The sequence below is a fragment of the Rhinoderma darwinii genome, chromosome 7, assembly GCF_050947455.1.
Source record: "Rhinoderma darwinii isolate aRhiDar2 chromosome 7, aRhiDar2.hap1, whole genome shotgun sequence".
NCBI lineage: Eukaryota > Metazoa > Chordata > Amphibia > Anura > Rhinodermatidae > Rhinoderma > Rhinoderma darwinii.
The window spans coordinates 57504407-57520316 of NC_134693.1; the positions used below are offsets into that span (position 1 = coordinate 57504407).

General features: G+C 43.4%; 1 protein-coding gene across 1 annotated transcript in view; it reads right to left on the reverse strand.

Moving 5' to 3' along the window:
* CFH (complement factor H) overlaps nucleotides 1-14323 on the reverse strand; it is a 272806-nt gene extending 258483 nt beyond the window's left edge. The window contains exon 1 of the mRNA XM_075833420.1: nucleotides 14142-14323. Within this exon, the coding sequence (XP_075689535.1) occupies nucleotides 14142-14211 (70 nt within the window). The 5' untranslated portion in view covers nucleotides 14212-14323. The remainder of the gene's footprint in view (nucleotides 1-14141) is intronic.
* Between the last annotated feature and the right edge of the window lie 1587 nt (nucleotides 14324-15910).

Genomic DNA, 15910 nt, shown 5'->3' on the forward strand with positions numbered 1-15910 from the left:
AATAAGCAGTGTGAACATACCCTTACAGTATTAATGACAAATAATAAGTGGGGGCGTATGTAAACCTTTGAAAATTTGTTGTTTTTTTTTTTAAATGTGTATCAGTGTGTTTGGAGCAACTTTCTAATTACTCCTTATTAAAAATTATTTTTAGGGATACAGCTGCTTTGTATCTCGTATACATAGAAACTGTATCTAGCGCAGAAACCTATATCAGTCAGGTCAATGGGACTCAAGGGTTCAGGATTTAGAGGTTCGCAGGATTGAGCTGTTACCAATCACATCTAAGTTCATAACTAAGATGTAATCGATAACAGGTGGATCCAGCGTGTCAGAGACACACATGACCTGCTTTCACTGAACCCGTCAGAGCAGCTAACCTGACGGATTCAAGTCTCAGTGCTAGATACAGCTGCTCTGTATACAGGATGCAAAGCAGCTGTATCTCAAAACATAAAAATAATTTTTAATAAAAAGTAAGACAGAAAGTTGCACCAAACACACTCATACACATTTTTATTATTATAAAAGGCATGGCCTTATAGATGCCTGTCAGTTTTACACCGACAGGCATAATACACTACAATACAGGAGTAGTCTCCTAGTGGGACTAATAGAAAAATGAAACAAAAAGTTTTACACTGACAGGCATAATACACTGCAATAAAGTAAAGTCTCCTGGTCTAAGAAGTTAAAAAAAAAAAGTTTAATACTTTATAATAAGTAAATGAAAATCCCAAGTTAAAAATTTTGAAAAACACACTTTTTTCCCTTACAAAATGCTTATATATATAAACTACACATATTTTTGAATTACCGCATCGGTAACGGCCGCAACTGTAAAACTATTAAGCTATTTAACCCACACAGTGAACACCATAAAAATCAAATCAAGAACAATGCCAGAATTGTTGTTTTCTGTTCATCCTGCCTTCCAAAACGTCGTACTGTATGTATCCCAAAATGGTACTAATGAAAACTATAAATCATCCTGGAAAAAAAATAAGCCCTCATAAGCAATGTTCCCTCTAAGGCTGGGTTCACACGAGCACATTAACGTCCGTAATGGACGGACGTATTTCGGCCGGAAGTCCCGGACCGAACTCAGTGCAGGGAGCCGGGCTCCTAGCATCATAGTTATGTACGATGCTAGGAGTCCCTGCCTCTCTGCAGGACAACTGTCCCGTACTGTAATCATGTTTTCAGTACGGGACAGTAGTTCCACGGAGAGGCAGGGACTCCTAGCGTCGTACATAACTACGATGCTAGGAGCCCGGCTCCCTGCACTGAGTTCGGTCCGGGACTTCCGGCCGAAATACGTCCGTCCATTACGGACGTTAATGTGCTCGTGTGAACCCAGCCTAAGTCTTGGCCAATACTGAGCGGAGCAGTTAAGTAGCATGATGAGTCTCCATCAATGGTGGGCGATCTAATAACCAAAAGTAATACCCCCAGTAAACGCTAATATAGCGTACCAAATAAGAGAATAAGAAAACCTATTTTAAATTAGTTTTAATTACTTTTTTAAATACTATAATAGTACAAGTACACCAGTAAAATAGACAGTTATAAACACCAATTATAGGCATCAATGAAAGAATCCCTCATTACACCACTGTCCCTATAGATGGCGCCACACAGACCCCCTGTAGATAGCGTCACACACAGCCCCTGTAGATAGCGTCACACACCCCCCTATAAGCAACATCACAAACAGCCCTACCTATAGATAGCACCACACATCCCCCCTGTAGATGCCACGCAGCCCCCTGTAGATAGTGCCATACAGCCCCCCCTGTAGATAGCGCCATGCAGCCCCCCCCTGTAGGCAGTGCCACACAGCCCCCCTGTAGATACTGCCACAGAGCCCCCTGTAGATACAGCCACGCAGCCCCCCGTAGATACTGCCACGCAGCCCTCCGTAGATACTGCCACGCAGCCCCCTGTACATACTGCCACGCAGCCCCCTGTAGATACTGCCATGCAGCCCCCTGTAGATACTGCCATGCAGCCCCCCTGTAGATACTGCTACACAGCCCCCTGTAGATACTGCCACGCAACCCCCCTGTAGATACTGCCACACAGCCCCCCTGTAGATACTGCCACACAGCCCCCCTGTAGATACTGACACACAGCCCCCCTGTGGATACTGCCATACAGCCCCCCTGTAGATACTGCCACACAGCCCCCCTGTAGATGGTGCCACACAGCTGCCTGTCTAGAGACAGCTGTATCATGCAGCTAAATGCCGCTACAGAGCAGCAAAGAGTGTAAATCTGTGGGACTTTCTGGAACGTCCCTGCAGACTTAATTGCAGACTGCCCGTACGTTTATAGTCTATGGGCGCTCCGCAAGTGGTTAAAGTGTAGTTCACTACACTATTCAATAAAGTCTTTAGTACGGTACCAACCAGTGTAGAAGGCACCAGCCAGAATGGAGTTAAATTACTTCTCACACAGATGAGAGGTACAGTTCTTAAACGTTACATAACCCAGCACAATCTTTGGACAACTATGATACAAGGGTAGTAGGGGTGGTAACCGTGGTTCTGCTTCATTATTACCTCTCGAAATTATCTCCCTGATACAGTGCTATGTTAAACTATGGGGATTCAGATGCAGCCCTCTATCAGGCTTTAGGTGTCTCTCCAGTCCAGGTCTAGTCACAACCTGCCTTTGTGTCCTCAGTTATGCACCCTTGGCGCCAGTTTGCAGCACAACCACCACCAGGCTCCCTAAGTCACTTCCTCAGACACCACACTGTAGTCTACAGACACAACCACAATTACACAGTGGTACCCAACCTTCCACCTTGGCAGAAAAAGTTTAACAATTTTCTTCTCCACTTTGGTCCGCCCAGTGTGAGAAGCGCGGCATCCCTATGCCTGTTGCGTTTTCGCACAGCTTGTAGTCTAGTGTACGCATTACTCTCCAGTTTAGCAATGGCATCCAGGTCCGTATCTCCCATCACCATCCCAGGCTGACACATAACTAAATACTAATCAAGTAAAGGACAAACATTGTACGTTTCAATCACCATAGTTATATCACATTTACACATAATATAGCAGTTCAACAGTTAACTATTAAGAGGTTCACTATATATATATATATATATATATATATATATATATATATATATATATATATACAATACCGCTCAAAAGTTATGGGTCACTATGAAATTTCCTTATTTTTGAAAGAAAAGCAGGTTTTTTTCAATGAAGATAACATTAAATTAATCAGAAATACACTCTATACATTGTTAATGTGCTAAATGACTATTCTAGCTGCAAACATCTGGTTTTTAATGCAATATCTACATAGGTGTATAGAGGCCCATTTCCAACAACCATCACTCCAGTGTTCTAATTGTACATTGTGTTTGCTAACTGTGCTAGAAGGCTAATGGATGATTAGAAAACACTTGAAAACCCTTGTGTAATTATGTTAGCACCGCTGTAAACTGTTTTGCTGTTTAGAGGAGCTATAAAACTGACCTTCCTTTGAGCTAGTTGAGAATCTGGAGCATTACATTTGTGGGTTCGATTAAACTCTCAAAATGACTAGAAAAAGAGAGCTTTCATGTGAAACTCGACAGTCTATTCTTGTTCTTAGAAATGAAGGCTATTCCATGCCAGAAATTGCCAAGAAACTGAAGATTCCCTACAACGGTGTGCACTACTCCCTTCAGAGGAAAGCACAAACAGGCTCTAACCAGAGTAGAAAGAGAAGTGGGAGGCCCCGCTGCACAACTGAACAACAAGACAAGTACATTAGAGTCTCTAGTTTGAGAAATAGACGCCTCACAGGTCCTCAACTGGCAGCTTCATTAAATAGTACCCGCAAAACGCCAGTGTCAACGTCTACAGTGAAGAGGCGACTCCGGGATGCTGGCCTTCAGGGCAGAGTGGTAAAGAAAAAGCCATATCTGAGACTGGCTAATAAAACGAAAAGATTAATATGGGCAAAAGCACACAGACATTGGACAGAGGAAGATTGGAAAAAAGTGTTATGGACAGATGAATCGAAGTTTGAGGTGTTTGGATCACACAGACAGGGCCGCCATCAGGGGGGTATTAGGGGTACTACTGTAGGGGGCCCGGCCAAACTTAATTGAAAGGGGGGCCCGGCAACTGCCGCGACTTGCCTTTGTTAGAAAAAAACAGGCCCCTGCAATGGGGCCTGTTCTTTTCACCAAAGCAATGTCGTGAGCTGCGGGCCCCCCTCTCATCAAACACCGCTGTGAGCTGCGGGCCCCCCTCTCATCTAACACTGCCGCGAAACACCGCGCGCGGCCGCGCGCGCGAACGACCGCAAGCGCGCGCCGGCGCGCTCGTTACCGCAAACGCGCGCTCACGCGCGAACGACCTGGGGAAGGCTGGAAAGCAACCCGCTCGTGCCCGCCGCCGAGAGGGATGCGGTGCGCACGCACCAAAAGTACAGCGACCAATCAACTGGGAAGAACAGCGGCGCACAGTCTAATTACCTGCTGGCCCGCCTCCGACTCCTCGTCCTCCTCCTCCGCCTCCTCGGCCTCCTCGTCCAGCGCCTCCTCGTCCGACTCCGCCTCCGCCTCCTCCTTCTTCTCCTCCTCCAGAGCGTAGCTGCGTAAGGAGAGGGGGAGGAGTCCAGTTCTTGCGCGACGGCAGGAGTTCTTCGATCCCCGCAATTTTCTGGAGCCTGGAGGTGAAGGACGACATCTGGACCGAAGACATCGCCTGACGAGGACTGGAGAGGGAGCAGCTCTTCTGACACAGTGAGTAAAGTGTCTGAAAGTGCTGTTTATGTATGGCCCTGTTCACACAGAGTATTTTTGCAGGCCAAAAAAATCTGCCTCAAAATTCCTTAAAGAATTTTGAGGCAGATTTTGACCTGCCCACACTATCTTGCCGCGTTTTTTGCTGCGTTTTTTGCCCACGGCGATTGAGGACAGCAGACAAAAAAGGCAGCGAAAAATGCATTTTCTGCCTCCCATTGATTTCGATGGCAGGTCAGAGGCAGAACCGCGGCAAGAAAGGACGTGCTGCTTTTTCTTTTTTCCGCGACTGGCTCCCATTGATTTCAGATTAAATCAATGGGAGGCGGTTTTGGAAGTTTTTTGGTGCTGATTCTGACGCAGTGTCCGAGTCAATATCAAGGTCCAAAAACTCTGTGAACTGGGCCTTATTGTTAGGGCTTATTCAGACGAACGTGTAATACGTCCGTGCAACGTGTGTGATTTTCACGCGCCTCGCACGGACCTATGTTAGTCTATGGGGCCGTGCGGACTGCCAGTGATTTTCACGCAGCGTGTGTCCGCTGCGTAAAACTCACGACATGTCCAATATTTGTGCATTGTTCGCACATCACGCACCCATTGAAGTCAATGGGTGCGTGAAAGTCACGCCCAGCACATGGAAGCACTCCCGCAGCCGTATAAACTATGAATGAAAACAGAAAAGCACCACGTGCTACAAACATCCAAACAGAGTGTCATAATGATGGCGGCTGCGCGAAAATCACGCAGCCGCGCATCATACGCTGCTGACACACGGAGCTGTTATGGACCTTTTGCATGCGCAAAACGCCACGTTTTTTGCGCACGCAAAAATCACACGCTCGTGTAAATCCGGCCTTAGGGTAGGAACACACTAGGCATGAACACTGCGGATTTTATGCAACACATTTTATTGTGGAAAATCCACAGTGTATCACAGTCACAGCCGAGTGGATGAGATTTGAACAAATCTCATCCACACGCTGCAAAAAAAATTGACCTGCAGTGTGGCTTTTTAGGCCTCAGCATGTCAATTTATGCTGCAGAATCGCCACTCGTCTGGTGCGGAAATGCTGCGGTTCTGCCGCAAAAATCACAAAAGAGAAAAAAAAAAGGCACTTTTTTAAATTGATAAAAAAGTTTATACTTACCCCGGCCGTAGTCCTGGTGACGCGATCTTCTATTCTTAGCGCAGCTCCTGGAGCTGCTGCCGGTCTCTAAATAGGCAGTTGGTCCAGTAAAATTTGGAATTATTTTTTTTTGTGAACCAGCTTAAAAAAATACAAAACTTTTGTGTTAGGGCCTGTTCACATCACCGTTCGCTTCCATTCCGGGGTTCCGTCTGAGGTTTCTGTCGGGTGAACACCGCAACGGAAAGTGAAAGTGACAGCACAGCTTCCGTTTCAGTCACCATTGATCTCAATGGTGACGGAAACATCGCTAATGGTTTCCGTTCGTCACCATTCCGGCTGGTTTTCGGACGGAATCAATAGTGCAGTCGACTGCGCTAATTGTGACGGAAGCTGTGCTGTCACTTTCACTTTCCGTTGCGGGGTTCACCCGACGGAAACCTCAGATGGAACCCCGGAGCGGAAGCGAACGGTGATGTGAACAGGCCCTAACACAAAAGTTTTGTATTTTTTTAAGCTGGTTCACAAAAAAAAATAATTCCAAATTCTACTGGACCAACTGCCTATTTAGAGACAGGCAGCAGCTCCAGGAGCGACATCATAAGGGACACACTAGGCGGATATGCTGAGTAAAACTACACAGCTTATCCGCCCCGGTAGCCGCAGGGAATTCTGCAAGCAAAACCGCACCAAGTAGTGGTGCAGGTTTCGTGAGGCGTGTCCGCTGCGGGAATCCTGCAGGGAAAAAAAAGTTTAGACTTCCCCCGGCCGTAGTCCTGGTGACGCATCTCTCTCTTCTGAACGTAGCCCCGCCTCCTGGGATGACGCTGTAGACCATGTGACCGCTGCAGCGGTCACATGGGATGAAAAGTCATGACAGGAGGCCGAGCTGCGCTAAGACTAGAGGATCGCGTCACCAGGACTACGGCCGGGGCAAGTCTAAACTTTTTTATAAATTTAAAAAAGTGCCTTTTTATTTTTTCTCATGTGTGATTTTTGCGGCAGAACCGCAGCATTTCCACAACAGAGGAGCAGCGATTCCACAGAATACATTGACATGCTGCGGCTTAAAAAGCCAAAAGTCACACTGCAGGTCAATTTTTTTTGCAGAGTGTGGATGAGATTTGTTCATATCTCATCCACTCTGCTGCGACTGTGATACGCTACGGATTTTCCACAATAAAATGTGTTGCATAAAATCCGCAGTGTTCATGCCTAGTGTGTTCCTACCCTAAGGCCGGATTCACACGAGCGCGTGCTATTTGCGCGCGCAAAAACATGGCGTTTTGCGCATGCAAAAGGTCCATAACAGCTCCGTGTGGCAGCAGCGTATGATGCGCGGCTGCGTGATTTTCGCGCCATCATTATGACACTCTGTATGTATGTTTGTAGCACGCGGTGCTTTTCTGTTTTCATTCATAGTTTATACGGCTGCGGAAGTGCTGGGCGTGACTTTCACGCACCCATTGACTTCAATGGGTGCGTGATGCGCGAACAATGCACAAATATAGGACATGTCGTGAGTTTTACGCAGCGGACACACGCTGCGTGAAAATCACGGACAGTCTGCATGGCCCCATAGAGTAACATAGGTCCGTGTGAAAATCACGCGCGTTGCACGGACGTATTACACGTTCGTCTGAATAAGCCCTAACAATAAGGCCCAGTTCACAGAGTTTTTGGGCCTTGATATTGACTCGGACACTGCGTCAGAATCAGCACCAAAAAACTTCCAAAACCGCCTCCCATTGATTTAATCTGAAATCAATGGGAGCCAGTCGCGGAAAAAAGAAAAAGCAGCACGTCCTTTCTTGCCGCGGTTCTGCCTCTGACCTCTCATCGAAATCAATGGGAGGCAGAAAATGCATTTTTCCCTGCGTTTTTTGTCTGCTGTCCTCAATCGCAGCGGGCAAAAAACGCGGCAAGATAGTGTGGGCAGGTCAATATCTGCCTCAAAATTCGGTGCGCGGTTCCAGGCGGTCGCGGGTGCCCATGCGCAGGAGTTTGCGGGTGCGCGCGATCGGTCGCACGGGCGGCGGTGTTTGACGGCCCCATGACGACCCCCATGCTACCCAGGGCCGCCATCAGGAGGGGTATTATGGGTACTGATGTGAGAGGCCCGGCCAAACCTAATTGAAAGGGGGGCCCGCAGCTCACAACATTCTTTTGGTGAAAAAAACGGGCCCCATTGCAGGGGCCTGTTTTTTTTCTACCAAAGGCAAGTCGCGGCAGTTTGCCGGGCCCCCCTTTCAATTAGGTTTGGCCGGGCCTCTCACATCAGTACCCCTAATACCCCCCCTGATGGCCGCCCTGGGTACCATGATATAGTGCTGGACGGAGTACCGTTAACAGGCGGTGCCACGGTAGGGGGGCCCAAAAAATTTAGCTGTAGTGGGCCCTGAAATTCCTGATGGCGGCCCTGCACACAGAAGAACATTTGTGAGACGCAGAACAACTGAAAAGATGCTGGAAGAGTGTCTGACGCCATCTGTCAAGCATGTTGGAGGTAATGTGATGGTCTGGGGTTGCTTTGGTGCTGGTAAAGCGGGAGATTTGTACAAGGTAAAAGGGATTTTGAATAAGGAAGGCTATCACTCCATTTTGCAATGCCATGCCATACCCTGTGGACAGCGCTTGATTGGAGCCAATTTCATCCTACAACAGGACAAGGACCCAAAGCACACCTCCAAATTATGCAAGAACTATTTAGAGAAGAAGCAGGCAGCTGGTATTCTATCTGTAATGGAGTGGCCAGCGCAGTCACCAGATCTCAACCCCATAGAGCTGTTGTGGGAGCAGCTTGACCGTATGGTACGCAAGAAGTGCCCATCAAGCCAATCCAACTTGTGGGAGGGGCTTCTGGAAGCATGGGGTGAAATTTCTCCCGATTACCTCAGCAAATTAACAGCTAGAATTCCAAAGGTCTGCAATGCTAACACATTAGGGGTTAGTTTCTAGCAGTTAAATAATAAGTGTCCGCACTCCATCCAGCAATCTCTGTGTCAGTGTCCACTTTCTCACAGTTTTTCACTAGTCCATAGTGTGCCAACATATTGTCCAACACTAACTTGCATGCTCCTCATTAGCACAGATCACCTGCACTTCTGCCGTCTCTTTGCTGCACTCCGCAGCCCCTATGTACTTATCTACTATATAACATGCTGCCCAGGCAGCACACAGTCCTTCACCTTCATGGCACAGACTACTCACTCTCTTGTAGTCACCTATTAGACATAATCCACTTTTATTTCATCCTTCAAATAATCCACAGCAGCTGAAAAATGCTGAATCCTCCTTCTCCTCAGGATCCTGTCCTGCAATGTTTTGGAGAACTATGCCCACTTCCTCATGCATGTGCAGCACATTCACTAAATTAGGGTACTGACTATCTAGTCAGGTGATCACAAGTCCCACACAGATAACATAAGCACTATACAAAATAGCTATGCAATATGGCCACTAGGGGGCAGCAAAGCACAAAAATTATATACACATACAGGTTCACATAGGCAGCACAGAACCTGTCAACAGTTTTACAACTAGTTCTAAAACCGGTTATATGACTTAATTCTACATAATTTGATAGGAAGTGCTGTGCCTGTTAATCAATTTCTCGTAGCAATTAATTAGTTGTAATTAATTAAATGAATTAATTAATTTCTTTAATATACATTTTTAGTTCACGTTTATGTATAAAAAAAAATAGAACGTAATAAAATGGCCCAGTAATTTTATTCTGCAGAGGAGGCTTATGCCCTTTTATGTTCAGACAGCAAAGAAAATGTCTTGTCAGATGTCAAATACAATTTTGAGGGTTTTGCTTTCAGCGAAAGTGACAGCTCTGAATTTAGCAGACATTCTGGTCCATCCTCAAAAATGACAAGGACCGGTACAGAGTATAGGAGAGGAAGAGAGAGAGGGAGAGCGGGCTATTGGAGAAACATCACCAAATCAGTTGCCTAAAACCTGGGTGCATCTTATAGTCAGGTGTGTCTTATAGTCCGAAAAATATGGTAAATAAAAGTTTTAAGTAATAAAAACAATAATTGCCCTGTTTCCCTGATCAAGTCCTTTTATAAATGAAAATAAATGATTTTTTAAAAAAAATACATATCGCTGCATTCGGCACGGCCTGAACTATAAAAATATCACATTATTTTTACCGCACGGTGAACACTGTAAAAAAAAAGTCAATAAAAAACAATGACATCATTTCTTTTTTTGGTCACCTTGACTTTAATAAAAAGTGATCAAAATGACGCAAGTTGCCCCAAAATGGTACCCACTAAAAATACAGTTCGACAAGCGAAAAACAAGCCCTCCCACAGCGATATCAACTGAAAAAAAATAACTTATGGCTGTCAGAAAATGGAGACACTAAAACATGATTTTTGTTAGAAAAGAATACAGGGGGGCTGTATAGTACTATCTACAGGGGGACTGTATGGCGCAATCTACAGGGGGGCTGCATAGCACTGTCTACAAGGGGCTGTATGGCACAATCTACAGGGTGCACTATCTATAAGGGGGGCTGCGTGTGGCACCTAAAGGAGGGGCACCCAGTCAAAAGTTTGCTATGGGGCCCAGCCTTTCCTAGTTACGCCCCAGGTTGGAAGGGTTTCTATTACCTGCAAACCACCCTTTGAGCCATTCATGAGATGCCAATGATATAATTCTTTCTGCTGCCACCAAGGTGAGCTCACTGCATTGGATTTATTATTGATTCCAATGGGAGTTGTATAAATTCCTATTAAATATGCTCCCACTAGTGGTGGCTGCAGGCAGACTTAGGTTTATCCTTTATCCCTATGCCTGTGTCAACCGTAATAGGGGATCTGAAGAGCTGTATCAGATATACTGACCCCTATAATTAACCTAGTTGGATTAAATTCTAGATACATTTCCTACCAAAACCACTTCTATTAACCCATGTGCCATACCAAACCACGAGGAAAGTTAGGTATTCGGTTATCAATCGTCCTCAAATACCTAGACAGTCCATGCAATTGATGTGGGGCATGTCCACCTTCAGCCAAAATGTCCTTTGATACCCCCTGTATATACCCTGTGTGTTTGCTCCTGACTAATCTGTATATGTCTCTCCAATGGGTCAGCATGTGAAACAAATTGATATTGTATAATCCTCCCGAAAGGATTTCATTTTGTTTGGAAGAATCAAGACAAATTTTTCCTACTGGCAACAAACCGAGTTTTTACAGCTCAAAAAATACGTCCATTATACATTAGGTTTACAAAGAAGGGTAGGATTATTCACATTTTCATTAAGATAACAACAAACAATGTTACTTTTGCATACTTTAGATTCCATATACATGCTAAGGATTTATCTTCTGGAATGCTGTGAGCTTTGGGTTTTCAGTTTGTTTTTTTGGTGTTTTCTGGGATATTATATTGATGCCCTATCCTTAAAAAAAGTATAATTGTTGGGGGGCCCAACCGAAGGACCCTGTCAGATCAGCAGAACGAGGTGGCAGTGGAGCTGTTCCTGTTTCTGTAACAGCTTATTCACGTGAACAGGTCTAAGCATGGCAGACATGCGGTATCAGGCACAGCCACACTAGTGTGGTCGTCACTGTGCCGGGTACTGCAGCGAGCACCACTGCCCCTTTGTTCTGCCAATTGGTGTGGGTAGGCTACGGTATACTAAGGCTAGGCCACAAATGTAACATCTAAATGATCTAAGAACAACTTTATTGTCTTATTAGAAATCAAATTTATCTCTTTTTTTTTGTTGTAAAGATCACTAAGCCTTGTGTTTATGTACACTATATGGACAAAAGCATTTGGACACCTACACATTACACCTACAGGAATTTTTATGACATCCCATTCTAAATCCATAGGCATTAATATGGAGTTGTTCCCCCTTTGCAGCTAAAACAGCTTCTACTATTCTGGGAAGGCTTTTTACAAGATTTTGAAGTGTGTCTGTGGGAATTTTTTCCCATTCATCCAGAAGAACATTTGTGAGGTTAGACACTGATGTTGAATGAGAGCCTGGCTCACAATCTCCATTCTAGCTCATCCTAAAGGTGTTTGATAGGGTTGAGGTCAGCGCTTTATGCGGGTCAGTCAAGTTCTTCCACACCAAACTCACCCAACCATGTCTTTTTGGACCTTGCTTTGTGCACTGGGGCACAGTCCCGCTGGAACAGAAAAGAGCCTTCCCCAAACTGTTCCCACAAAGTGATAATTATCACCATAATTATCAGCATACCAAAATGTCTTGGTATGCTGAAGCCTTTAGATTTCCCTTCACTAAATACCTCAGCAATCGGCGACCCTGCTCCGCCACTTTGTGGTTGGGTTTCTGTGGTTCCTAAATGCTTCCACTTTGCAATAATACCACTCACAGTTGATTGTGGAATATCTAGGAGGGAAGAAATTTCAGGAACTGACTTTGTACCTGCTGGAATCCATGGAGCTCTTTAGAATGACCCATTCTTTCACAAATGTTTGTAAAGGAGACTGCATGGTTAGGTGCTGGATTTTATACACCTGTTGCAAAAGGGACTGAATGAAACACCTGCATTCAATGATTAAGAAATGTGTCCCAATACTTTTGTCCATATAGTGTGTCTATTGTATGTTTATATAAAGTTGTAGCAAACTGAGTTTGTCATTTTACAAAGCTTATGTGTTATTTGTGGTTATCTAAATTCACTGAGGAAGATGTATATATGTATCATGAATGTGAAACTAGCCTAATAAGGTCCGACAAGTACAGTTATACGTAATTAAGCAATTGTGCCATTTTTGGACTTTCATATAACAGCTAAGGTACTTTTTCATTTTGACATTTAAAAAAGGTGTTACAGAGGGGTGGCGGGGGTGGGTGTGGTCTGTTTTCTTTATATTTATTAATGTAAGCTCCTGAAACTTATACAAGAGCGAAGTGGATGTATGAAAGGTCATTCCTGATGCACAGCATGCGTCCTTTTTTAGAACCTTCATTAATTTGAGGCCCCTTTGACACCATGTTTATTTTAGTATACTTTTTGGAACATTTTTATTTCCCCCTAAAAACATATAGCATCCCATAGTTGTCTATGCCCTCATGATTTACATTTATGTGGAAGAAGGGAACCTCAAAAATCTATTTTATTTTTAACAAAGATATGCAAATTTATGTACATTATTTGGTGGAACATATGCCATCCGTTTAAAAATGAAAAATGCTAATAACTACAAAACGCTACATTCTACAGTTGTGGATCCAGCCTAAGACATTTAGCATTTTTATTATTCACAGTGTAAATTTGAAACAATTTATCACAATCATTACTCAAATAAATGGCTGTTTTATATTGCAGCATAACTTGTGACACTATTAATAAAACCGCCACATGATCAACAACAGAATCAGTTAAGTAACAGACTCACGTCTTTTAAAAATGACTATATACTTTAAATATATATATATATATATATATATATATATAGATAGATAGATAGATAGATAGATAGATAGATAGATAGATAGATAGATAGATAGATATGGATGTAGCCATCTTTATCTTGACACTGAGAACTTGCGCTGCAGTGGGATCTCACACAACAAAAGCCATTGAAAAGTCTTTAAAATAATCAAGATAAAGGATCTTGCCACTGTGTATTTAATGCGTTAAAAGTCAAGATAAAGACGGCTACATCTATATATATACTGTATATATAATAAAATTATGTCTGGGTGCACAGCAAGTAGTCCCGATCCTTCCCGATCCTTTGGACTATCTACAATTTTCCAAAAAACATCTTGCAGCACTCCAATAGGCAATAAAAGGCAATAAGAGAGTATAATTTATTCAGTCAACATCATAAAAAGGTGCCATTTTTGTGATGTTGACTGAATAAATTATCCTCTTTTATCGGAGTGCTGCAAGATCTCTTTTTGAAAATTATATATATATATATATATATATATATATATATATATATATATATATATATATGCACACATATGGGCCTTTACATTGGGCCAGTGTTAGCACTTTTTTAATTATTTACTATATATTTAATACAATTTATCTGATAATTATATTGCATTTTACTAAATATATTTTTTAAAACACGTTCCCTTGTTAATCAGTGACTCAACATTTCATGGAAAGTAAATACTGAAGAAGTTGCAATATTTCTATCTTCAACAGTTTGCATACTACTTTCTGAAGGAATTTCGTTGTCTGTAGAATACACAAAAATAAACCTTATATTAACACATGCTTGTCTTACCGTCAGCAGCTGGCGCAGCAGTACAGCATAAAGCAGCAGTAAGCAGGAGTACGTATTCCAGTAAAGACATTTTGAACGACCTTTAACTGAGCATTTGTCCTTTAGGCTGCTTCTTCTTCCTCGGTTTCTGCTAAAGTGAGACTATTCACAGACTGGCCCTGTTTTTAATCTCTGAATTAACTTCCCCCTTACTTAAGCTATTTCGACATCAGTGATGGAATGCAGAGAATAGGAGGAGTGCTGTTTAATGACCCGATGCTTCCCCCTATGAGGAATATGCACATAAGCTCTGAAATCGAAAATCTGTTAAGTTTGTACAACAAGGTAAACAGTTGCTTAAATTAAACTTTACTTAGTGATATTCTGACAGAAAAAAAACCCCAGCCAACCTGTTCTAACTTATCTCTGTAGAATCATTGCAACACATGCTTAATTTATCATCCTAATGTAAGAAGAGTTTGTTATAGAAATTTCTGAATATATTAGAATTTTTCAATTGCTGCATAAAAGAGGTATAAGACAAATAGTTTAATATCAAAATGTAAGAATGGCTTAATGTCACTCTTTTTTTTATTTAAAGAATTTACAATTTCCAGTTACATAAATAACTGACAATAAATAAATATTTTATTCCCTCCCTTCCTACCCTTTAAGACCGGCCTGGGTTTAACACCTTCACTCATATTTTCCCCACAATGTTCTGTTATTCTGGATCCCCATGCTACGGTAATATAACTTCTCATATGTCATTATTGTTTCGACATTTTCTTTCCATATTTTTACCTCTAGAGACCTATTTGAAAACCACTTTCTTACTATTTGCAATTTTGCAACTAACAGGAGCTTTCTTAAACATTTTTTTTCCCCTCTTGGGATATTTACTTCCGAGTCGTCCCCTAGTATCACCAAATGTGGTGAGAAGTGGACACCAACTTCTAGCCGTTCAGAAATTTCATGAAATATTCCATCCCAAAACCTAACTATTTCCACACATTTCCATAAGATATGTGTAGCGCCGACAGCCGCTGACCACAGCCATCTCCCCTCCCCCGGCGGCTGTCAGCTTACTTTCATTCAATGCTCACGACTCCCCCTTCCTCTCCGGGGACGCTGGTGCTTTCTGCTTCCTGGCCCTATCCCCCATAGGGTGCTTGCGTGCTCTGGTGGTCTCTTAAAGTTTCGCCACTAAAAGTTTCCCCAGCCTATCCCTGTACACCCTGGGCTATATAGTTTGACCTGCTCTCTGCCCCAGTGTCTGAGCAATGTTGTGTCTTCCCACTCTTTGTCTTGCAAATGGTTCCTAGCTGTATCCTGTATCCCGTTTCCTGAATCTCATATCCCGTATACAGTATCTGTGTCCGGTGCCTGTGCTAAGTGTCCATGATGACTGCACTGCTCCTGCCTGGTGTCCTAGCCAAGGCCACTGTCCGTGACAACTGCACTACTCCTGTCCGGTGTTCTAGCTAAGTTCAGTGTCCATGACGACTGCACTACTCCTGTCCGGTGTCTTAGCCAAGTTCCATTGTCCTGCACAAGCCTGCTTCCTCTGATTGTCTGGCACAAACCCACCTCTGACTATCCAGGTACTTTCACCTCACTGACTTCCATTGACTTTGTTAATCAGCTGCTTCATTACGACAAAGTGGCCCACATAACTGCCAGTTGTTACAATATGCATATAATCAGCCCGTTCTTCACCACATCTATGAGAAATGTCCTTCCTACTATTAATCAATAATAAATATTGGGATGCACTCCTCAATTTGTTG